Source organism: Amphiura filiformis, chromosome 3 (genome assembly GCF_039555335.1).
Source record: "Amphiura filiformis chromosome 3, Afil_fr2py, whole genome shotgun sequence".
Taxonomy (NCBI): domain Eukaryota; kingdom Metazoa; phylum Echinodermata; class Ophiuroidea; order Amphilepidida; family Amphiuridae; genus Amphiura; species Amphiura filiformis.
Genome location: NC_092630.1, coordinates 50,184,813 through 50,209,996, shown reverse-complemented (window position 1 = coordinate 50,209,996; position 25,184 = coordinate 50,184,813). Strand labels below are relative to the sequence as shown.

The 25,184-nt window shown below is 37.5% G+C and overlaps 1 protein-coding gene across 1 annotated transcript; it reads left to right on the top strand.

The window, feature by feature from the left end:
• The first annotated feature begins 4,932 nt into the window (after positions 1–4,932).
• Positions 4,933–24,601, top strand: LOC140147306 (uncharacterized). Its single transcript, XM_072169084.1, has 17 exons — positions 4,933–5,287; positions 7,401–7,505; positions 7,842–8,099; positions 8,767–8,898; positions 12,449–12,733; positions 14,254–14,382; positions 17,281–17,535; positions 17,664–17,771; positions 18,326–18,556; positions 18,812–18,925; positions 19,805–20,044; positions 21,065–21,178; positions 21,289–21,537; positions 22,013–22,120; positions 22,429–22,653; positions 24,023–24,163; positions 24,286–24,601. The coding sequence occupies exons 1-17, from the start codon at positions 4,933–4,935 to the stop codon at positions 24,456–24,458; spliced, it is 3,222 nt and encodes a 1,073-aa protein (XP_072025185.1). The 3' UTR covers positions 24,459–24,601.
• Positions 24,602–25,184: the final 583 nt, after the last annotated feature.

Here is a 25,184-nt window from a genome sequence, read left to right as displayed (position 1 = left end):
TGAACCAAATTGAGTTAAGCATGGGAAAGTGTTGCTTTACATAGGCCTGCCATATGTATGAAAGAACAACTCAAATTCATCCTCTGTGTCTATTGAGCATGTGAAAAATAGCATGTATGAAAGAATCACCCAATTCCATGATTTGAGTCTTGTAACACATTGATTAAAAAACAGTATGTATAAAAGTCCACTTGTAACACATGCATTGCTAGAGAGGGACTTTTGAAAAAAAATGGGTTTAATAAAAGAAAGTGTGTGGTTTATATTACATGGCAGAATGCTTATCAACATTATACATACCTGTGCGCTTTATTTTGTATTATCTTACTAGTGGTAATCTCATTCTAACATTGTTGTCTTTGTATATGATTCAAACAACCACCTAAGTCCAAAATTTAAAATGAACCCCACGAAGTCCCTGAAATGCTAATCGTCATACCTAATACAGGTTAATCCACTCATTTGCACGTAAAACTTACCATATTGACCAGGTAAATCTAACTGAAGGAATTAAAATGATACACAGGTTTTTCTCTCAAAATCACTTCCCATGGACTTAGGTGGCTTTTGTATTCATGTATTCAATTAATGATTTTGTATTTTGACAGTTGCTAATTAATTCATGATTTCACATTTGACAGACTGAAGTAGCTAGATCCAGGATGTTGGGGACACCCAATTAACCAATTATTATACCAGGACCATGTTACGATAGTCAGTACATCTTAATTAATGAATCCCTAAGACAGACAGTCACTCCAATTAAGAATTTCCCCAGGGTAGGGATTCTAAGGGGACATCCGGTCACTCTACCTAATTAGACTTCCCCTTCCTTCCGGTCCGACGTTGGGGCGCTCTCACTTCCGTCTCTACCATAGCCAGTAAACTACTTACTTGCAGTTTTGCCTAGTGTGACTGCGCTTGCATTTTTTACAACATTGTCATTGTTAATGACAATTGTGAGCTCATTTTTGTGTCTTTGTGTAGGTTAATTGTACAACAGCAGATTGCAAACAGCCTGATGGACAAAACCTAAAAAAACCATTGAGGAAAAAAACACATTGAGAAAGAAAAAACTCCACCGAGAAAAAAAAATCACATCGAGAAAGAAAAAAACTCCACCGAGAAAAAAAAGCACACTGAGAAGGAAAAAAACTCCATCGAGAAAAACAAAAAGACATTGAGAAAGAAAAAAACTCCACTGAGAAAAAAAGCGCACTGGGAAAGAAAAAAAAACACTCTTCAAGAATAGAAAAATATCATCGCAAACTCATCGAGAACTAATAGGATATTGTCCTCTTTGGCGTGCATAGGGGACAAAACCTAAAAAAAAACATTGAGAAAAAAAACGACATCGAGGGAAAAAAAACCTCACCGAGAATTTAAAAAAAACGCATCGAGAATAGTCTCCTCCACTGCCGAAAAAAACCTGGCTGCGGAGGAGACTAATTTATTTATTTATATTTATTCATTTATTTAGTTAGTTAGAGGCTGTGCAATAATTATGATATGCAGATATGCAGATATAGGCTGCCTTTAGGCTGGCTTTAGATCGGGTCGCAGCTGTGCTCAGCAAATGCACATTTTGAGGAGGATCATGGAAGGCTTCAAGGAGTACCAACTTCCCTTAACAGTCACTTTTGTGGACTTCAAAAAAGCCTTTGACTCCATCAACAGGTCCGTCATGTTTTCAGTGCTGCGGCATTATGGAATACTTAAGGTTGTGGTCAATGCCATCCAGGTCCTCTACAAAGACTCTATGCCGTTATGGTAGATGGCAGTATCTCAGAGCCTTTCCAAGTAACAACTGGAGTGCTTCAGGGTGATGTGTTGGCACCATTCCTGTTCATTATCCTGGTAGACTACCTTCTGATGATATCAACTTCTGGAATTGACGTTGGAATTGTTACCTACCCACGTCGGTCAAGCAGGTATCCTGCCAAGATGCTGAATGACCTGGATTTTGCTGATGATATTGCCCTGTTGGAATCTTCCAGAGCCCGGGCTCAGTCACAGCTTACTAGGACTGCAACTGCAGCAGCAGATCTAGGCCTTGTCATCAGCGCACCTAAGACAGAATATATGACTGCAAACTGTAACGCCCAACCAGCACAAGTTGAAATCAATGATAGTACCATCAATCATGTCACAGACTTCAAGTATTTGGGTTCCAAGATGGGCTCTAGTGTTGGAGACCTAAAAAGAAGAAAAGCACTAGCCTGGGCAGCTTTCTGGACATTGGAACGTCTTTGGAGAGGAGAAGCCCATCCCTGCCAATCGAAACAAAAATCAAGCTGTTTCAGACAACGTGTGTTACTGTCTTTCTGTACGGGTGCGAGTCATGGGTAATTACCAAGGACATGGAAAACAAGATCAATGCATTTGCAACATCTTGCTACAGAGTCATGTTAAACATCAAGCGTGTGGATCGGATTCCAAATGAAACTATCTACAATCTGACTAACACCACTCCACTGGTTGCCAGATTCAAGATCCATCAACTCAAATGTCTCGGCCATATTCTGCGTCTTGAAGATGACGAGCCTGTGAAAGGATATGCGCTTTATATTCCACCACATGGGAAGAGGAAACCGGGACGGCCGCGCATCGTGCTTACATTATGTACAGCACCTCCTGGGATGCTGCAGCCAAACAAAATTGTTTCGCTTGCCCAAGATCGCATTATTTGGAGAAAGCTGCTAGTCGCCTGCTCCGCAGCCGACTGATGATGATGATGATGCAGATATGCAAATGTTACCCCCGGACTCATAACTATTGTTACGAGTCGTACTGACTCAAGGCCAAAATCACCTTTTTCCCGAACTCACACGAATGCACAACACAAATACACTGTTGGATTAAGCTAACAAAATCTAAGTCTTTAATTGAAAACAGAGCATGATGATTGGTACATATAACAACAATATTGCATACAATAAAATCACACAATCAGTTTTATTCTATCATTACTAAAGAAAAATATTTCCCCCTTTCCCCTCCCCCCTCGTAGTTGTATATTGTATACGTCCATTTGGATGAATTTGGTTCAAACGGCTTATAAAGTTTAATTTTACACGGAAGGGAGACTGTGCTTAATAATTTATTAATTAATTATGAGCGTAAAAAAGGGGGGGTGGATTATGAGCGTAAAGGGGGGGGGGTTAGCCCAGCCGAAAAAGGGGGGGAACAAATAATATAAGTAAGTAAAAAAATTGGTTTATGTATATAGATAATTTTAATTAATTTTACAGGGGGTAGGTGGGTATACAAATAAATAGCTTTGCGCTCTGTTGTGAATAAACGAATAAAGCGGGGGGGTTGGGCAGCTAAATGGGGAACATGTAATATTTAAAATAAATAAATAAATAATTAAATAAATAAATATAAAAATAAATAAATAAATTAGTCTCCTCAGCATATCATAATATTATTGCACATCCTCTTACTAACTAAATAAATGAATAAAGATAATAGAAATTGTCTCCTCCGCAGCCGAAAAAAACCCAAACAAACACCTGGCTGCGGAGGAGACTATTTCTCGATGCGTTTTTTTTTAAATGCTCGGTGAGGGTTTTTAAAAAAAACTCTCGGTTAGGTTTTTTTCCCTCGATGTCGTTTTTTTCTGAATGGGTTTTTTTTAGGTTTTGTCCACTATGGCACGCCAAAGAGGACAATATCTTATTAGTTCTCGATGAGTTTTTTTTTTTTTATTTTGCGATGATATTTTTTAATTCTTGAAGAGTGTTTTTTTTTTCCTTCTCAGTGTGCTGGTTTTTTTCCTCGGTGGAGTTTTTTTCTTTTCAATGTCTTTTTTTTCTCAATGGAGGTTTTCTCTTTCTCAGTGTGCTCTTTTTTACTCGGGGGAATTTTTTTCTTTCTCGATGTGATTTTTTTTCTCGGTGGAGTTTTTTTCTTTCTTAATGTGTTTTTTTTCCTCAATGTTTTTTTTAGGTTTTGTCCATTCTGGCGTGCCATACCACAACCCTATACCATTTTGCGGCCCGATGGGGCAGTGACATCAACGCGACAAGGCAGGATTTTCGCGCGCGCATATATGCGGCGTTTTTAGGCGAGTACGGGTGTATGGCAGACGCTAGCGATTTGAAGCTGCGCCCAATGAAATGCGCACTGACATCACTGCATTTTCACATTAGGGTGAAAAATTATACAACCCTTTATCATTCAGTAGACATGACCTGACAGTAGTCCCATGACAGAAAACTGTAAAAACATGCATGGAAAGGCAGAGTGATGGAAGAGTTTGGAGTGTATTGATTATTTTAGGGTTGTGGTGTTATTTATTTATTTGTTTACATTGTATTCATGTCTATTGAATGATAAATTCGTTACCACCTTTTTGTTCATGCAATACGAAAAATATCACTTGGGGCACTTGTTTGAGGTCGTATCAGTCTCGTATGCTACGACCTTGAGAGTACTACACCCTTGATAAATTTATGTCTATTTTTGCATTTTTTCTCAAAAACTAATAACACATTGGTAACAAAAGTTATGTATATTAGAGGGGCAAGGAATCCAATTACTGCACTGGAATTTCAGTGACCCAAGACAAGTGGTTTGTTATTTATGATAAGAAATAAGGTACCGCTAGGATGTACCTCATTTCCTATCATATATACTGAACCGCTTGTCTTGAGTTACTGAAATTTCAGTGTAGTAGTTGGATTCCTTGCCCCAATAATATACATAACTTTTGTTACCAGTGTGTTATTAGTTTTTGAGAAAAATGCAAAAATAGCACCAAATTTACCACAGGGGTGTAGTACCTCCTTAAACCAGTGATATTATTTGTATTGCATGAACAAACGGGGAATAACTAATAATAACGCCGCGTTATAGTTCTCACTTGGGGTAGGTAGGGGGAACTAGATTCAGCAATTACGCCCAATAAATCATAAAACAAATCAAAACATGCATATTTGTCTCTTAATAGATATTGTGAGAGTGGACTATGCTGAAGCTGATGGACCATCAGCCACTTCTAATCGTTTGTGTCCAGCACCAAGTTTTGACTTCGGTGATAACACTGGCGATGGGAACTTGGTACAAGACGGTATATTATTCCGCCCTCCCCCTACTATCCCAACTGATGCTGAGGTGACGATGACATTTGTTGACGATGTATGTTATCTATATGATAAGGCCGAGGAAGATGATGAGCGCTTTGGATATATGATCGTACCTGTTACTCCTGGTCTGCTTGCTGGAGACGCTGCTGGTACTGTTACCTATGAAGAGATCACATTCACGATACTTAATGATGACGGTAAGTAATCACAACGAATCACGCTTATCATTATCATGTTTGTGGGCAAATAAATAAGATATTTCCCTTTCATTGTTTGCTTCTGTCAAATTCAACTTTCTTTCTATTTCACTTCCACGGCACTCACAACATTATGCCGTATATGTTAGGAAAACAAGTTATGATGAAGCACCAATCACATGATTTTATTTTAAACAAACTCATATTGACCATAGACGAATAAAAACAGCCGTGTCTCAACACGCGATATTCAAAATTCCCGGCGCCGAAATTGCTGGCGTCCTAGTAGTAGAAGTAGTACCTAAATATTTTAAACTTCACCGCAACACGAAAAAAGATTTCATGTATACCACCACACACGCAAAAAGATTTCAAACTTCCTCATTTAATACCTTGTGGATATACTGCTATAAAGTATTGACACCTATAATTATAACCGCTTCCTTCCCACTTATCTAAATAATTACTTCTTGTAATATTATAAGAACAAATAAGATTTTAAACTTCACCGCAACACGGAAAAGAAAAAAATTCTTAATGACCACGCATTTGTAGACTACACACAAAAAAGATTTAAGACCTTAAAAATTCTGTATATGAAGTAGACAGTTGCGGAACTGGTGATCACACATTGGGACTTTTATTTCAAACAATTTCAGAGTACTTAACTTTCACACTTAGCTTGCAAAATTGTTAAAAGTCTTGAACCAGCAAATTAATAGTATTGCGTACATCTGCACAGAAATCAGAGCTTAGTCATTAACCATGCTTTTCTCCAAACGAGAGATACGTTAAAAATGTTAGGAAGTTGTCAAATTGCTGAAGCTGAATGTTGCAAATGTGCCAATCAATTTCCACAGAGAGTAAAAAATTATGCTAATTTTTACCTTAAAGTCATATTATAACATTTCCATAAGAAATAGAATTGCATTATTTTGGTATAAAATGTTAGTTTTCACTGTCAGATATGTTCTCATTTAATTTGGGCCCAAACAGACGAGGCAATATAAAGAAAATCACTATTTAATACCAGCGCATATATCGCCAATGCGAGCCACTTATTCGAACGTGAGTCGTGTCGGCTCGTTTGATATGTCACGACTGCTCGCACGCCATGTACGTACTGTGTTATGCACATCGTGTACGCGTTCGACTAATATTTCCATCGTAATAATAAAACGACGATTCCTGCGGTTTATTCAAAATCGCGAATTTCGACAAAACTACAGCACCTAGTCTTGATTTTTGCAGGGTACTTTAGTTTACTAAAGTACATAACAGGGTACTTTAGTTTACTAAAGTACATAACAATCGTATAAAAACAGAATTTTGAAAAATATTGAGGGCGTCCTCATCAGCAAATGTTATATTATGGCTTTAAGTGTTAAATTTTTTATCCCCATTTCAATGTAACAAAGACTCATTCTCGATCTCACCTTTGTTTCAGGTCCAAACAGTTTGCCCATATTTTACCACCAACAGTGTGCTTCGGTTATATATATAAATGCGCTTTTATAAATTCGCACGTGACCACCTCCGCGCTGCCATAACAGCTTATAGACAGTAAGTCTCGAAGTGACCTTCTACATAGCGAGTGGTCTTTCTATACATTTGAATGCAAAGGCGGAACATGAGACTGCTGTGCAGCAAAATTTTTGTTCAACTTTGTGATTATATTGTAAACGTTTCGGTCGTTGAATATTTTTTTCCATCGTCAAATACTTTCAAAATATTGTTTTTGATAACATATCACAAATTCGGAATTGCAAAAGGTGTAATAATTTTACAATTCAATTAATACTTAAATTTGATGATATTTATCTACAGAGTTTCTATCCCTTTGTGTATAGTGGTCAATGCATGAGGATTTGGTCACGCTTGCTGGTCTTGGTATGTCGTGCCCATGAGTCACGTGCGCATTTATCAAAGCGCATTTATAGATATAACCGGAAGTACAGTAGTTCTGAACACATCCTTATTAAACAGGCAGTAGATGAGATATTCTAAGATATTTTGTTCTTTTTTCCTTTCTTTCCTGTTTTCTAGCCGCCTTTCTTTCTTATTTCTTTCCTTCTCTTTCTTAATTTCCTTCTTACTTTTTTATCACTTGCAGTGACTTATTGCTGGGAAGATATCACTCTATCTGTACTAGAAGGTACAGCTGTTCTAACAGCAGTTCTTACAAGGAGAGGATATACGGTTGCAGCGTCTACTGCAGGTAAACAGCTATGTTAATGTTAGTGATTTAATATAAGGCACAAGTCAGCTGAAGATACCAAAATAGCAGCTTGCAAATCACCGATCTTCTCATCTATGTAGACTCACGCAAGCAAGATTAATTGTTTTAAATGTCTTGGAGCGAGTGAGCAAATATAGCCTGCGAATGAACTCAAACTTCCTCACGTGTTATCATCTGCATTTGCATGTGCTATATTTACTAATGGACGCAATGCATACATGCCGGGGAATACACGTAGGCCTACAAATCCTTTATGTTAAAGTTAACGTCAAAGTTGGTAATTTTGTGTTTTCTACTAAATTTTCGCTGTTTTAGTTGTCAACACCGTGGATGGTACTGCTACGGGTAACGTAGATTACACTCCATTGGTAGACTTTAACGTAGATTTTATTGGAGGACAGTTATCCAAGAATGTAGAAGTCGAAATTATAGATGACAACTGTATTGAGGGACTAATCAACGAGGTCTTCACTATTGTGTTTGATGCCGTGGACTCAGACGGTTGCATTTGCCGTGACGCCACAACTGGAAATGAGATTGACACGGTTACTGGTACTATTTTGAATGATGATGGTAAGATGAATCATAGTGTTGCACTGGACACTGGCTTTTGAAATCCCGAGGCAGTGTATTCTAAAAGCACAATCCTATTGACTTCTGCAAGTTATTTTCCTTCCTTTAGATTCGGGCGATCGCTTTTAAAATAGGTAGTCTATAGCTTATATGGATGTGATTCTAAACCATAAACACTCGTGGTCTATCAGGAGCTATCAGGGTCAAATTTACCCCCAAGCTATTTTCTCAAACACATCTATAAGCCAAATCGGCATTATAAGTTTGCAATGCATTGTGGGACAGTTTTTGCATTTTTAGGACATTTTGCCCTCTGACCTATCGGGAAAATTCAGAAAAATTGGTTTTAGTGCGAACAAAATATAATTTAAAAATATTTACTAGAATAAAAACAAATCCAAAAAACATGTTTGTTATTTAAATCAATTATTTAAATATTTTTAATGATAACATTATAATAATAAATAAATGAATAATAATTAGAGCAATTTCCCCGATATATCAGAGGTCAAAGTGTCCCAAAAGTGCTCTCAAAAACCGGAAGTTACAATGGTGATTGGGCTTATTCACAATAATAATAGTATCCCAAAGTACCTTTATACCTAGCCTCAGCAATATTGTGATTCCATTATTAGTCACATTGTTTCTCGCAAACTCTTTTCTGTAGCAATATTCCGATTCCAGGACAACAACCCTCCGAATAATTTGAATCCACGAGTATATACGATTAGTGAGTCCGAGCGGACCAAAGTGATAGTTGTTGAGAGAGACGGATTTCTTGATAATGAAGTTAGCATTCGTAAGTAAATCAGCTTAAATCAGTGGCATTGCAATTAGAAATAGGGGGAGGCATGCACCATACTGCAGTTACTGTCCGTTTTCCTATGTTACACAATACACAGTGCTCTCACCATTGACGCGCGACCTTTACAAATAGTCTATGTTAGAAGTATATTGCATTTGCCTAGTTAACATCACTGTGTGAAAAATAACCGGCCAATATTTAAACTATTCTCCAAACTTCTAGCAAATATATTTCTCTAACATGACCTAAAATTACAGCTAGGTTAGATGTTCAGAAGGGTCGCACTTTCGTAGAATATGAGTGAGGGCAAAGCATAGCTAGCTCATAGCTAGCCAACTCCCCGTGTTAATTGAATGGAGATTTGACTGAAAATATTGAGCTATATTGGTAACGGACCGCTCCGTTCTGAAGGATGCCACAAAAAACGGTACAAGCTACATTTAAACTATTCTATGAAATTCTAGAAAATATAGTTTTGTAACATGTCCTAAATTTTTAGCTAATTTAGGTGTTTGGAGAGGGTCGCACTTTTGTGTTTTAGGAAGGATATGTAAACGACAGATAACACCAAAAATATGAAGAAATTATTTCCAAACCGTGTTAAGTCAACAATCATTATGTTGCTCATTTTCAAGAATGCTGGTTAACAAAAAGCAGGCCATTTCAGGTCTCATTTCGTGAACAAAGGTCCACATACCATTGTTTCCTTTCGTTTCCTTTATAATCGGTTACCCAACTGAAGCTATAATACCAGCTTTATTGCGATATCGCACATGTAAAACAGACACATGTGCACAACCAGAGAAGATCCGATTTAATCAGTTGAGCTGTTTCAATGAGTGTTATCTTGGTTTAATAGCTTAAATTTATTACCATGTGTTTATGTGTATAGGTTTGGCAGCATTCACGCTTTCTTTATATTCTTTCGTCTACATATATAGGCGAACCTGCAGATCTATAGCATTTATTCAGAGACATGACAATTTGTTTTGGCCCAAAGTCAAAGCTTTGTACACTCTAAAAACGATCTACTCATTTTTTAAATAAAAACTTGACAAGGGAAACTTCCGGGGGAGGCACTCCCTATCTGAAATGGCAGGGATGTGCCTCGGCCATGTTAAAAGTAGATGGCATTCAGGTCAAATATACAATTACAAAAATATGTGGTCATTCAATACACAACCGAATAAAAATGGGGTCATTCGGTATGAAACTTTGAAAAAATGATGGTCATTTGAGGTAGCAAATTGTATAATGGGAGTCATTGGGTAGAGGATTGCCAAAAGAGTATCATTAAGTACACATAAATATGTGCCAAACTACGAAAAAATAACTTGGCCACCTGGGAAATTTGAAAAATCTCATTATTTCTGAAGGAAAACACAAATACCACCTACATTTGGGAATTAAAAAGGGGCGTCATTGGGTAGCAGGAAATAGAAAAAGGGGGGTCATTGAGTACATGAATTTTTTAAAGGGGGTCATTGGATAATAGGTAGGACCATAACACAAAAAGGGGGTCATTGGGTACAAGCCGGTTTGAAAAAGGGGTCTATTCCGAGGCACATGATGTATATCTGTTATGGAAGTACCCCCGGAAATGGGGACTCTTCCGATGGGAACATTTTTCTTCAAAATGAATCGGATGACATGAAAGAAAAAGTGATCATGCCCGGAATCGAACCTGGGACCTGGTGTTTATGAGACCTGTGCCTTAACACTCGGCCACGGGAGCTTCATGATTCGAACTCATGCATACTTGAAATGAAATATATGTATATTTTATGTATTTCCCGTCGACCACGCCACTGTTTTTCCATGTTATATTCTTTACAGGGAGGTTAGCAATTTATTTCTCTCATTTACGGCCTTAGGTACTATGTGCTAGTTGTTTATAAATTTAAGTGATCGCTCATGGGTTCGAATTTCAGCCAGGAAGCGCTTAAGGTACAAGTCTGGTAAACCGGAAGTCGCGGGTTCGATTCCCGGGCGGGGTTAGTTTTTGTACTTGTTTGAAATATTATGTTTATTTTATGAATCGGATATTTTCATCAAATGTGACAAGATTCTTGTAAAAAATGACCCAACTGATCAAATATGAGTAGTGTATCTTATCAAAATTGACCAAACACACAACGAAAATCTAATTTGAATAATGTAGTTTGTCTTGTCCGAGGGTGCATAAAATAATCTTGTCCAAATAAAATGGGTAATCTTGTCAAATAATGAGTTTGAGATCTTGTCAATTTGAATAATTACTTGTTAAAACAAAACGGTAACTACATATCAATTTGCATGTGCTCTTTAGCAAAGTCACAGTTCATTGAATTTACAACCGTATGTCAAAACAGGCGAAAATAGTAACTTTTTGCACAAGATTTGCAATTTAAAGAGAATTGGCCATTGCTCATTGAAATGAAGCCAGTATATGGACAATATAAGGGTGCTCTGTCATTTAATGACATTAAATTTGAAACATTGCAAGGAACACTTGAGGTTTTGACTTTTAAAACCTACATTTTGGTCAAGAATTGTGATTGAATGATTGAATAGATCGTTTTCAACCATTTTTTTCACATTCGCGATGCTATAAACATTGAATTGCGTCATCTGTTGACGGAATGAAAAAAATGTTTTTAGCGGGAAGTGTTAGTTCAATCAATCAATGGACACTGGACAGTAGGGCTCAAACGTAACCATGTACACACTTAAACCTGCGGGGTGAATTCGACAATAAAAGGATCATTTTTCACCCGTTTGAATACCTGAGCCAATTGAACCCCACAAACATGGTCAACCATTTGACTCCAAATTGTGGTTACAATTAACCCCAATCGGGGTTAAAATAACTATATTATGGGTCAAATCCCATTTTTTAAATAACCCTTTGGGGTCAAATATGACTATGTTTAAGGGTCATTTGATGCTAAAATGGGGGCAATAAAGAAAATGACCCCTTTTTGGGTCAAAACTTGACTACAATTAGGGTCATTTTAATGAACGTTTTAGGGGGCCATTTCAATGTCCAGAAAATGACCCTCAACGTAATTGATTTCAATCACGAATTGGGTCAAATAAAAGTGACCCAGGAAAAGGGTTAACATTTTGACCACATTGTTTAAGAGTGTAGGCATGATAGAAGTATCTGCTTGAAGATCGATATAGAGCCAGAGAGTTACAGGGATTCTCTTATATTCTCAACTTTGTAACTTGAAGACATCAGTGATTCAATCTGCTTCAAGGTTGAATAGCCGGGGAAGTATTATTGGAATTGCTTTGTACCCCAGGTCTAACCCAAACTAAGGTTCAGGTCAGTGACGTCGGATTCCTTATGTGAGACCAAAACATATTCAGGATATTCTCAAATATTACGATACGTCCTTAGCAGAGGGAGACAAGGAGGCGATCACAGCACACATTGATCGAAATTCAAGGAGGTCACTCCAATTTGGTACAAAAATATTGTATTGTTTAGGTCAAAACCTGACAAGTGCTCCAATTTCAATAATTATATGTTCATGTTCATCTTTGTTTTGTATCACAGGTGTGCAAACGCAGCCGTGGATTGATAACCCCGGCCCCAGCATTGCTGCATCAGGTGACGATGGTATCGATTACAATGAACTCGATGAGGTTCTAGTCATACCAGCTGGAAGATCGACCGCCTCCGTCACCGTCACTGTTGTCGATGATAACGAAGTTGAACCCCAAAATGGGGCGAGTATCGCAGAAATATTTCGACTTGTTCTTGCCAAAGTCCCGACTGCTCTAGATGATTGTGTTCTTGACACCCAGGATATGGTGAAAATTGAAATTACAGATAATGATTGTAAGAATTCAATTTAATTTTACAACAGAAGCTAACAGAGTAGACTTAACACATTAGAATTACTGTATACTACATAATTATACAGCCAGTGAAATTCATCAGAAACTGCCACCATAATAATCCTATACGGTAGTACTTAGTAGCATCTCGCCTGGATCTGTGCTAACGCGGTGAATGACTCAGCCCGAATGGCAATGAACTGGGGGCGTTTCCGTCATGGATTCTGATAGAATCTGTGATCTGTAGCTTTCTTTCAGCAGGGTGCGGTACGAAATGTTCGCGTTGCTGAGGTGTAACGGTAACGCGGTACTTCTTATTTTAATGGGCAAGAAAAGATAAAGCAGTGACAATAATGGTTACCCCATTCAGCTTTCGATTGTGATCAATCGCATCAACACATATTCGCTTTTTGTAGTGAGTTTTACTTTGTTTGGGTAAAGCGATCCTGAACCCAAGGACAGAGTCGACACGGAAATATTAAACCGTATTATGATAGTAAAAGTTTAGCTTGTCTTCTGTTCGGCACTTAAAGGCGGTGGAAATGTGGAAGGGCTACCCATTATAAAATTCTTAATGGCCAGCTTTCAGTCCCCTCGGAACGACAGTCCAGTACGCACCTACCCTCAATCTCGCGCATTACCTTCGGCACACAGTTTAGCGCGTTTTACAGCTCGATACGAATAGCGAAGGTCTTCCTAGTCATACCTTTGGCAATTCCTTCAGCACTCAATCCAGCGCCATCAGCACTCGATATGGAACGAAAAAACATGACATGACACTATAATCCAAAGATCTTTTAGTAAAAAAGCTAGATGAGAATTAGTGTACATGTTCACGTAACCTCCATCAACTCATTTGCATAGAATTGGATACCAGGATCGTATTCTGATTCGTTGAACTTCGAATTAGCATACTTTTGGATACCTCCATATTTGGGTTTACCTAATTAATTATTAATGACAATTACGTTGTTTACATCACGACGTCATTAGAGCTTGTCACTCGTCCGATTCGAAACACGAAAAACATTTGCATTTCCATTAACGTTATATCGTGAAATACCACATAGCGGAGGAGTTAGTTTTTATATTTAAGGAAAATATTCTTGGTGATGACCCCATGTTGACAATGGCTAAATATGCTGCATTAGTTCGGGAAAGGGTCCGGCGACGGTCCGCCACTTTTTTCTTCAGATTTTGAAGACATTTAGTAGACTTGCTTACCAGTCGTTTTCATTATCCTAACTACAGTTTGTACATTGAAAAGTGAACTTCGACGTACGTGATTCTTGCCGTAACTTTTTTGATTCATTTTTCACCCGGGACGGTTACGTTTGTGGCCACGCATCGGTATAGGGATAACCGGTTCTTGTGTATATTACAATTCTGTGCTATAATCCCATCATATTTTGTTGTTGAGTGGCAATCTGTTACCCACTGGCTCGTGACACCAGCATGTGATGCGTCACATCATGGGATTCACGGCGTGTGAACACCGTTACTATTTTGTTCTTTTTACAGGTTGTTGGAGTATGATGAATGATGCACTCGAGATCAAAGAAGATAAAGGTCCTGCGACTGCAACAGTTTTGTGTGAGCGACCAAACTGTGATCCTGGTTGCGTCGAAATGAGTCGAACTTTCACAACGAGTAAGTAATTCCTTATTGAAAACCGAAACACGGGGTGTTTATTCAAAGGGGCGGACTGGCCACTAAAACATGCGATTGCCTCAAGAATTTTTGCTAAACTGAATGAAAGTGACAATAACATAAAAAATACTAAACTATAGAATATTATCATTAGAGAAATGATGGTTTCAAATTTCAAGCACCTCTCGTAACAATTAATGAAATTAAATTTCCAGATCTTGGAGGATTCAAAGCGTTGGCGGTCATTTGCTTAGAAATTAAGCACAGAATAAGATTGCGACACACCATGACATTGCATGACTCTGCTACCTTATGCGAAACTCTTATGCGCTCAGGCTCCGTCCACTCTCGTTGACTTCGTTTTTTGTATGGTAATAAAAAGTATGAATGAATTTATGTCCATATATAGCATGTATAGTGCACAGCGTCATCCTCCCTATATCTTCGTGTTAGAAATTGCCATGATAGTAGGGCGAATCCACTGGTTGTTCAACAGCACGGCGTGGCGATTTTGTTCCGTCGTGATTTAATAGTTTCGAGATAAAGGCCGAACACTCCAGGAAAATTAAGACCTCATTTTTGTTGAAATTGTTCAAGAAATAAACACACGACGATCCAAAAACTCAAGGAAGATGCCAATTTAAAAGTTGCAGTTTGCTCCATAGCATGTTATTGATTTGTACACAAGGCGTTTGCGAACAATAGAACTACCACCGTGCTTCCATTTAAATTGGCACGTTAAAACTAATTTAGCGTCATGCTTTCATTGATTAGAACACAAAAGTGCAACTTTTGATTGCGTTTTTTTCATTAGGTTTTAGATCACCGTTTCTTTAATTCTCAACCAATTTTAACAAATCTTAAATCAGAACTAAAGAGTACAGGTATTAGCTGCTTCTTTTAATCTTGCATAATTATTTGTCTTTATTTAGGATATACAGGGGTGAACACACCTGGTACCTTAATTTTTTGGCCTTCTCCGACAATCCGCTGACATACGGTTTAAGAACCAGTCCTCTGGATTTCTCGCTGTTTTCACTTTTCTTAGATGTTTTTATAGGTTTTTTGTTTGCGATCTGTTGTTTCACCTTATTAAAGGACCAATTTGGATAGCCACAGAGACTAAGTGACTTTTTGATCTTTGCTTCTTCTTGTTGTTTGTCATCCTCGTCCGAAACTAAATTATTCATCCTGTCCATTAAAGTCCGGACAACACCCACCTTGTAATGAACTGGATGATGAGACTCAAAATACAGATATTGGTCTGTGTGCGACGCTTTGTGGTAAATGAGCAATTTCACTGAACCGTCTGGCTTTCTGACTATGAGTGTGTCGAGGAATGGTATTTTATCGTCATGTTCTTTTTCGTAAGTGAATGTTATGCTGTCCGTGGGGTCTGTGCTGTTAAGGTGATCAGTACGGATGTCAACTTGATCACATTTTACAATTTCCAAGGCATCATCCACGTACCTTCTTCACATACGCTGTTTACACTCAAGAGGGGCGGACGCGATAGTCTTTTCTTCCAAAAACTGAAACTCCATGTATAACACCGAGGAAACAGGACTGCCCATGGCCGCGCCAAATCTTTTCCAAGCTCTTAAAAATCATTGTTGACAGCTTATCAATAGGGATCTGCAGGGGTTCAATTTTATTTCCCTTTACATAGAACAATTAGAAAAAGAAGAGTTTAGTGCCAAATATTATAGGTCCTAAAAACTTTATTTGTGAACGGATTTTCATCGTTGACAAAACAAATGTATGTTTAATATATTAATTCATTCATTTATAGCATTTTCCTTGGTTTCCAACCATAAATAATCACAGAGTATTATCTGTTTACAAAATAAGTGTTTATGCTCAGATTCAATTTATCAGTGACTATCATACTAGCTGAAAGGGTGCCAACATGCTATCATATTAACTGGTAGAATGCCAACATCCGGACCTTGCCTATTGTTATTGTTATTGTCAAAAACAGATACTTTGCCCAGATAGTTCCTGAATCCTGGCGGTCAAGTCTTCATGTGGCTCAGGCTCAGTCGCAGGATGTGCACTAGATAACTTTCTTATAATAAAGTACAGAGTATAATAAAGAAAGTCATATGCATATGCAAAATGACAGAAATTCCTATTGCCAACTTGGTAAAATGTATACTCGTAGTCATAGCCCAATCTTGTACTTCATATCATCCAGTTTTGGTTTGTGGTTTCAAAATATTGCAATTAAACATTGGTTCTTTCGAATATGAGACGCAAAAGCCCAAAATCTAGTACAAATAATTTTTATATTTATATAGATATATAGCAAACTTTCCATGGTAGAGATTGGACTCAAGACAAAGTACACCTAAATTAAGTATAAATTCGGGGTTAACCCGCCCATAGCGGAAAAAGCTATCTAATAGTGCTGGGGTGGTGTTAATTGGTATCAGGGAACTCAATCAGTACTTACCCTCGGCCCTCCGGTTGAATAGCGATCTTTGCGTTTACGCAACTCTCCACGTTAGCAGGGTCGGGTCTTTACAGATTAGTGCTGTGTGAGTGTGATTTTCTGAAAATATTGTCCCATGTCTTTGTCAGTTACCGAAAACTTGAAAAGTCATTTGAAGTTTTCGATATAAATGACTCGTGTCAAATATTCATGGTTTGCAGCCACTGAACATAGTAGGATTATTATTATAATATGCTGCACGGTGCACGGAGAAAAATAACAATTTTTGAGTGTTTCTTCGATACCTGAAAAATAATCCTTCTTTGAGTTCGTCTTATAATCTTGTTTGTGTGACAATTTACATTTTAAAACTTAACTGCAACCAGCGATTTTAAATTTCAATGTCATTCGGTTAAATTAAAATCAATAAAAATCAAGAAATCTTTAATGTTTGTGTGTAACAGGTTATAGCGTTGGTTCAACTGGGATTACTGATGGCACAGCAGCAGGATCAGCTGACTTCAATAGCCGTCAAGCATCGGTAACACTACCAGCGGTTACTGCGACGGCTACTCAAACATCCAATACAATCTCCGTGGATATATTGAATGATATCATTAAAGAAGACGAAGAAAGGTTTGAGATAACACTGACAGGTTCCAGTGATGGTGAAATTAAGGAACCAAGCACAACAACTGTGACAATCGTAAATGACGATGGTATGAAAAAAAAATAACAAAAACTACTTTCCCGTTTCAAAGCTGCTATAATAGTTTAATTTTATTTTTATGTACCAACTTTTTTCTGCAAATGTTTAATGTTTTATTCAATTGTTACTCTATTCCAGTGCTTGTTACTCTGAACTGCGAAGTAACCAATGAAGTCCAAGAGAATATTGGAAACCTGACTATTACTTTAGAGAGATGCGGAGATCTGACCGCGACAGATTCCGTGGGTATGTATGCCTATAAATCATGTAAATGTGATTAGGCACAATCTGAACTTTTGCTACTTTTGATAAAATACTGTTACATTTATAATATCTCTCTTTCACTGAATGACAACTGCATGCTGCTCGTGAGGGATTGCAGATTTACCATTGTACATGAAATTACATTATTTTCCCTAGATTACTTCTTTTTTTTTTAATCTCTCTGCGTTCCCCAAAGGTGTTTGCAAATAGAAGAATTAAAACAGTGCCTTAGCCTATCACATACATACATTTTATTGGGGATCATCCCAAATCACAATGCAGAATTTGCACAGCTGTCTCCAAATAGTTTTAATCAGTTTTGCCATAGAAAACCGAAGCGCCAGTGTTTCCGATAGAAGCTGTGGCTTGTAGATAAAACATTTAGAAACGCTTCACGTTGTAGAAGTTACAACGCCGAATGCATTAAAATCTACGAACTCGGCCTGGTGGTGTGGTTTTATTAATTTCTTGATGATGAGATGACCACTATTGATTGGTAAAGTTATGCTAGTAAAAGCTTTTAAATTTCTCCCCAGTACTGTTCACGAATCCTGCCACAGCTTCGGATGGGAAGGACTATGATGGAGTCGACGTTGTGAAAACATTCGCTGCCATGGAGACTACAATTTTTCATAAAATTCCTATTATTGACGACTTTGAGTATGAGACTGACGAAGAATTTTTCGCTCGTATTCGACCTTATATGGGACACACAATGGTGGATCCAGTTAATAATATGTGCATGTGGACTATCAAGGATGATGACTGTGAGTTGAACATTGGGTACAGCCAGTATTTCACAAAAATGTTGATGTTATGTAAACTCCCTTTAAACAGTTACTTTAACCTTTTTAATTGATATGAAATTTATCTTAATATTATTTAAATATTCCATCCAGGAAGCAAAGCTCATTATAAAATCTTAATTTGCATTTCAGGCTATTTCAGCACATGACATCAAAGCTCCCACTGGGCGCGCCCCATTCCTTGTTTAAAGGAATTTTATTTCTTTTTTTCTTCAGGTGCTTTCTCTATTTCTGCAACTGAGGCTAATAGCCGTGTAACAGAGGGAAGTGTGTCATATGTGTCAATTTCCATCACACGAACTGGATCTCTGACGAGAACTGCTTCCATAAGTAATGCATTAGCTCAGTTTTCTTATTATAATCTCATAGAAGTGATTCAATTGCGGTAAAGTCACACATTCGAATTGTCTATTCTATGGATCCTGTGATTCATGTGAATGCGAGTTGGGAACAGTTCGTTCATTACATTTTGTTTGAGTGTCCTGCCGAAATAATTTTCAACTGACAAAAATATTTGGATTTCGTTCGTTAAGTCAGTTAAATTCTGAACCGAACCCAGCAAACACAAAAACGTATTTAAGTTATATTTATATTAACGTTTTAATAATATTAAATATCGGGTTATACGAAAACGTTTGGTCATGAAAAAGTTATTAAAAAGTTTTGTATGAAAACTCATTGCAACAATATTTTTAATATGTTTTCAAAATATTATTGTTAACTATTTTTTAATACTTTTTCAATACTTAAATAATATTATGTTAAAATATTTGCAGTACTAGCAGTAGGTTATCAAAAATGTTTTTTAGTGTTATGAAAACGTTTTATACCTTTTATATACCCTTTATATATATAACCCGACATTTAAACGGTTTCTAACAACCTTTTGCGAATAATGTCGAAAACGTTTTGTGTTGTGCTATAATCTAATGAAGCAACGTACACTCACATACACCATGTACAGGACACGATCACGATATGGTGTGCTATCTCAGTAAGCATGGCAAGGAATGGTTTAAGTTTATTCCGTGCATATTTCTCTATTGTACATGTTGCATATTAAATTCTGCAGCTGTTTACCAATATTCATGATTTAATATGAGTGTATCATTCATTCGTATCCAAATCATGGGTATCAAGTGAGAATGACACTTTTCAATGTCAAAAAGGTACTGTAATTACTTAAATTAAAATGTTATGTTTCAACAGGAGTAAGAACTTCGTCAGTCAATGGCGGAATTGATAATGTTGCGACTGCTGGAGAGGACTACGTTGGTGTTGACACCGTTGTGCATTTCCCACCTAATGACAATGAAGAAACAATCACAATCACAATAAACGACGACGAAAAAGGAGAGAGGATAGAGTATTTTTTGGTGTCGTTAGAAGCAGTCGACTGCGGTGTATCTGGTGACAATCGAATAGTCATAACCATTGATGACGACGATGGTGATTGCATTTTCTTTAAATAATTTTTACAAAAATGGGATTAATGACGCGCGATTTCTCATCCAACGGATGAGTCAAGGCCCTGTTATCACTGGTAGTGAAGCGCTATCCGAAGAGAACCGATTAAAACTGGATACGAATAATGCCCATAATGGGAAGCGATCCATCAACAGTAATACTCTATTGAACAAGGAAGTAGTAGAGTAGTACAAATTATAATTCGGCCTTATTGGCCTTTTCAAAAATATCATTATACCATCTGAAAATTCCGAGTGGTAGGAATAACATTCTTGGAATGGATCAAAAGTTTTAAATTGTCTAATATCCCCGATTCAATACACCAACACATGAACTTTCATGATGATCATCATGTCAGCACATGTCATATAAAACGGCACCAAAAGGATTTGCACATCTGAGACGGTATGAAGGGTAAAAAAGTTTGGCTGTCTGTTCAATACGACATTTATTCGCAATGCTTCAAATATTTGGGCAACCAGACCGCAGACCGGGCGATAACCATACAAGTCCTATTGGAATACTCTGGGTACATATCAAAAACATTGTTAAACACTTTCCTAAAGCACAATCTTGCCTTCACTTTGTAAACGTGTTTTAAAGACGACGTCCCACTTTTGGTTTAAGTCGGGGGTTCAAGTCGGGGAATTAGTCAAGGTTGAAATTTATCCATGTAAATTCTGTTCTGTCTGTCATCAAAGTAAAAGGTGTAAGTCAGTTCCTGTGTGGCGAACTGGGCAAGTGGGATGGCGCGAAACATGTTTAGAATGTAATTGATCATGTTGATGGATAATATTTAGCCATTGAACATTGATACTTAGCTTAGAAGTTTAATACATGTTGCTTAGCTTCTAAACATGTTTACAAAGCGAGTGCAAGAATGTGTTCAATAGCTAAACACGGTTTCTGGAGTGTAGTGTACCATGAGAACTCTTACCATTAAAGCCAGATATATATGTTACCTATTTTATAACGAACATCATATTTGTTTGAACATTTTAGAAAGTGAGGTGCGTATGTCAACTGATAAAATTACAGTACAGGAGGGTAATACAGATGGCGTGGCTTTTGTCAGCTTGGTAAGGACGGGATCTCTGTCTGAGCCCGAAACAGTTGGTAAGATTCCAATGATGATATAAGTGTAATATATTCTGCTGGAAAAATACTAAACATACTAAATGTTGTTATTTTGACAATTAACAAGCTTTTTTCGCTTTTTGTTTCAGTTCTCAAAGTTCGGCCATATGGAACATCTGATGCAGCCACTGGGGAAAGCGACTTTGACAATCGTGATGTTACAGTGGAGTTTGCAATGGATGAAGATGTCGTGACTGCGGAAATACGAATTTTCGATGACACAAGGGAAGAAGGTCTTGAGAGTTTCGTAGTAGAAATCTATGATCTGTCGAGTGGCTCTGACGCAACTATTGATAATGACAACAGGGAAACTGTTGTTTGCATACGTGATAATGACGGTACGAAAAGAAATGGGCGTTGAAACTTGATTCTTTATTTTTAAGTGCAACTTTTTATATTTTATGCTTTTCTTTATGTTTGGACATACCTTATGTAACCAGTTTCAAGCATGACAATGGTTTTAACACAAGTCTCCACAGTTTCAAGTAAATTCGATGCTAATGGGAAATAACGATACCATATTCGGCTGGCGCACGGCTGAATAGCTGAAAGTTGATTAAATCGCGATTCACTGTAAAATTTTAAAGCATCTGTGCTTTTATAGTTTATGACATCATTTCATATTAGAAAGTGATACATTTTCCAAACTCGTATAATGAATATATTTCAGAATTTACCTGTACTTATATTTTCGTCAATTTTGTAAACTTCTTGACCCTCTGCTTCGTGAATATACGAATCTTAGTTGTTGATAGCGCGATACGTGAAAAGAAAAAGGCAACATAAAAAACACATTTTAACTTAACTTTGCAGGAACTTTCAGAATAGCTGGCGATGCTTTAGAAAGATCTGTTTCAGAAGGTACCAGTACGCAGATCACGATCTTACGATCCGGCGATACGAGCAGCGAACAGACTGTGTGTAAGTGGACTTGAAACAGCTTGGCTATAAAATATTGGCAATGTAAAATTATAGAGTTGAAATATCTTTGATTTATATTTTCATAGTTGTTGTTATAATTGTTATAATGAAAATAATGATTTTTCATCATTCCTGTTGTTTAATGTGTTTACTACGTTTTTGCCTTTCAAAATGGTATTCTAGTATGGACATGTGGAACTTTTCGGGAAAATGGCATAGACATTAGCGCTCGGTGAATTTTGACGTTTTCTTTATATCTGGAATGTTAACCCATTATCATGTTTATAAATTATTGTTATTTGTTATAGACCTGACTACCACTGACATTGACGCTACAGGCAATGTGGATTATGAAACACTACGTGGAGTTAACGTTACCTTTCCACCGGGAGCCACATCTCGCACTGTTACCATTGATACATATGATGACCAGGAACTAGAACCACGAGAAAGTTTCGCCGTGTTCTTATCATCAGACAATGGCAATGATCTGGGACAACGAGCGCTATTCATCAATATTGAAGATGAAGATCGTAAGGGGATTATGTTTTGGAAAACAAAACTCATTTTCGTTTATTAATATTAAAGCATTGGTGCATTAGCATTGACGTTACGTTTCAAATTATTTCAATTCGTACTGAAACTGTTCATCTGGACTTCCTACAGTATCACGTCTCATCCGAGAAGCATCATCAGACCAAATAGCCTGACGCTGAACTGTTGACCCGTGACACATTTGGAGTGACATCACGGGAGAGGCATCTAGGAACATCTGGACAGGCTGAGGCGTTGTCCTCCTCCTCGATTGAGAGAAGGTTCCTCTCTCCGAACATAAATGGTCTCCTTGACTCCTCTTCCAAACCCATCGGCGACTCTCCCGTGACGTTACTCCAACTGTCATAGATCACCAGTTCAGCGACAGACCATTCGGCCTGATGATGCGTCTCGGCTGATAGTTTATAGCCATATAGTAGATCCATTATATGAACAGTTTAAATATTACTTCAATTATCTATCTACCTCGATGATTGAGAATATTCACAAATTCTACAACAACAAAAGTTAGGACCCGCCTTTTCAAGATATTAGTGCAAGGATTGAGGTTGGGTGGCGACTATCTATAATAAATTACTGAATTTGGCGAATTGGTGAAGCTAAGAACTTTTACAGTTTACATTATTTTGGAAAACGGACTTTTGCGAGGCGAAGTACGAGGTTGTCCGTACCCTAATAAAGCATCACATTTTGTGTTTGTTTACGTTAAGAGTGTCAAATTAAGTTGATTAGTTTCAAAAGCACTGAAAGCTCCCTGCGAGCTAAACGCTGAGCAAACACCAAATCGTGGGTTTGGCAACCCTGTCCAGACTGAACATCTCATTTACACCTATTGTCACACATCTTGAATGTCATCATTTTTAATACTCAAAAGGGTGAAATGCCCTTTTTGGAGTTCAAGACTGTGAACATCACATACATCTAATAATAACCAAATAACCAAACAAAATATAAACCTGCCACGCACCTTGAACATGTAAAATGTTTGTGACCCAATGAGTTTGTATGAACTTATTAAAGAGGCCATTCTCTCATATCAATGAAATGATACTGGTCTGCACTGGAGTGAATGGTCATCATTTATATGCCCATCAATTACATGATGGCAATGATTATATTGACTTCTGAAATATTCTTGAGGGCTTGAGGGCTGTTGAGGACTTTCCTCAACTTTTCATAAGTAATTTCATCTTTTCCTGAGTAGTGTTATCTACACATATGATGTGTACATGAAGCACGGGTGACCGCTTGTACCTACAATTGTAAAAGTTACTCAAATATTCAATAAATTTAGTTTATAGTTTGTACGCTCAATCCATTTTTTATTATTATTATTATTTATTTCAGATGAGGTTCGTTTCGTTAGTGTTCCTGGATCTGATATCATAGGCAATATCGCTACTGTATCAGAATCACAAGGCAGTATTATCCTTACCATTCGACGAGAAGGCTTCAGTAATAACTTACCTGCTGGTGTTGCCACTGTTTGTGAGTATTTTAAAATGTTTAATGAAAGCACCGTTTTATTATTCTCTATATTCTGTATGATTGTATCTCTGTTTACAAATAATACATTATCATTAACATTTTATTGTGTGACTCTTTTGTAGATGTTGGAGCCCGTGAGCTTTCACCAACAGGCATTCCACAGGCTGGGACTACCCCTGCAGAACAGGACGGCAGTGAACGCGATTTTGAATTCACCGATACCAGCGTCACTTTCCAGGCCCGTCAGAGTACAGCTAGAGTTAAAGTTGATATCGTTGACGATGAAACGGGTTAGAATCGGGAGGCATTTGAGATTTATTTATCAAGTGCTGAACCATCAGGGGACAACAAGATCGTTTATCCAAATACTGTCGTTATTATCATCGAAGATGATGACGGCGGACCAGATGATGTTCCTGGTGATGGTCCAGATGGCGATGATGGTACATAAATTTGTGAAAAGTTAATCTGTATTATAAATACGTTTTTATAAATACGCACGTGACCCATGGGCACGACATACAAAGACCAGCATGCAGCAAGCGTTACCAAATCCTCATGCATTGATCACTTAGCTATACAGAAAAGGATAGGAGCTCTGTAGATAAATATCATTAAATTGAATAGCAAAATTATTACACATGGGGGGATTCCGAATATGTAATGTGTTATCAAAAACAACATTTTGAAATTATTTGACGATGGAAAAACAACGACGGAAACGCAATATAATCACAAAGTTGAACAAAATAGACAATTTTGCTGCAGAGTAGTCTCATGTTGTTCCGCCTTTGCATTCAAATGTATCGGAAGACCATCCGCTATATAGAAGGTCAATTACTGTCTACAAGCTGTTATGGCAGTGCGGAGGTGGTCACGTGCGTATTTATTTATAAATATAGTGAATAGGAAATTCACCGCTGTATATTTTGGAGCGTCTTTAGTCAATCTGCTCTACTGAGCACATAATCCCTGTACACCATCCGCGATAATAAAAACACGTATAAAGGGTAGTTTTTCG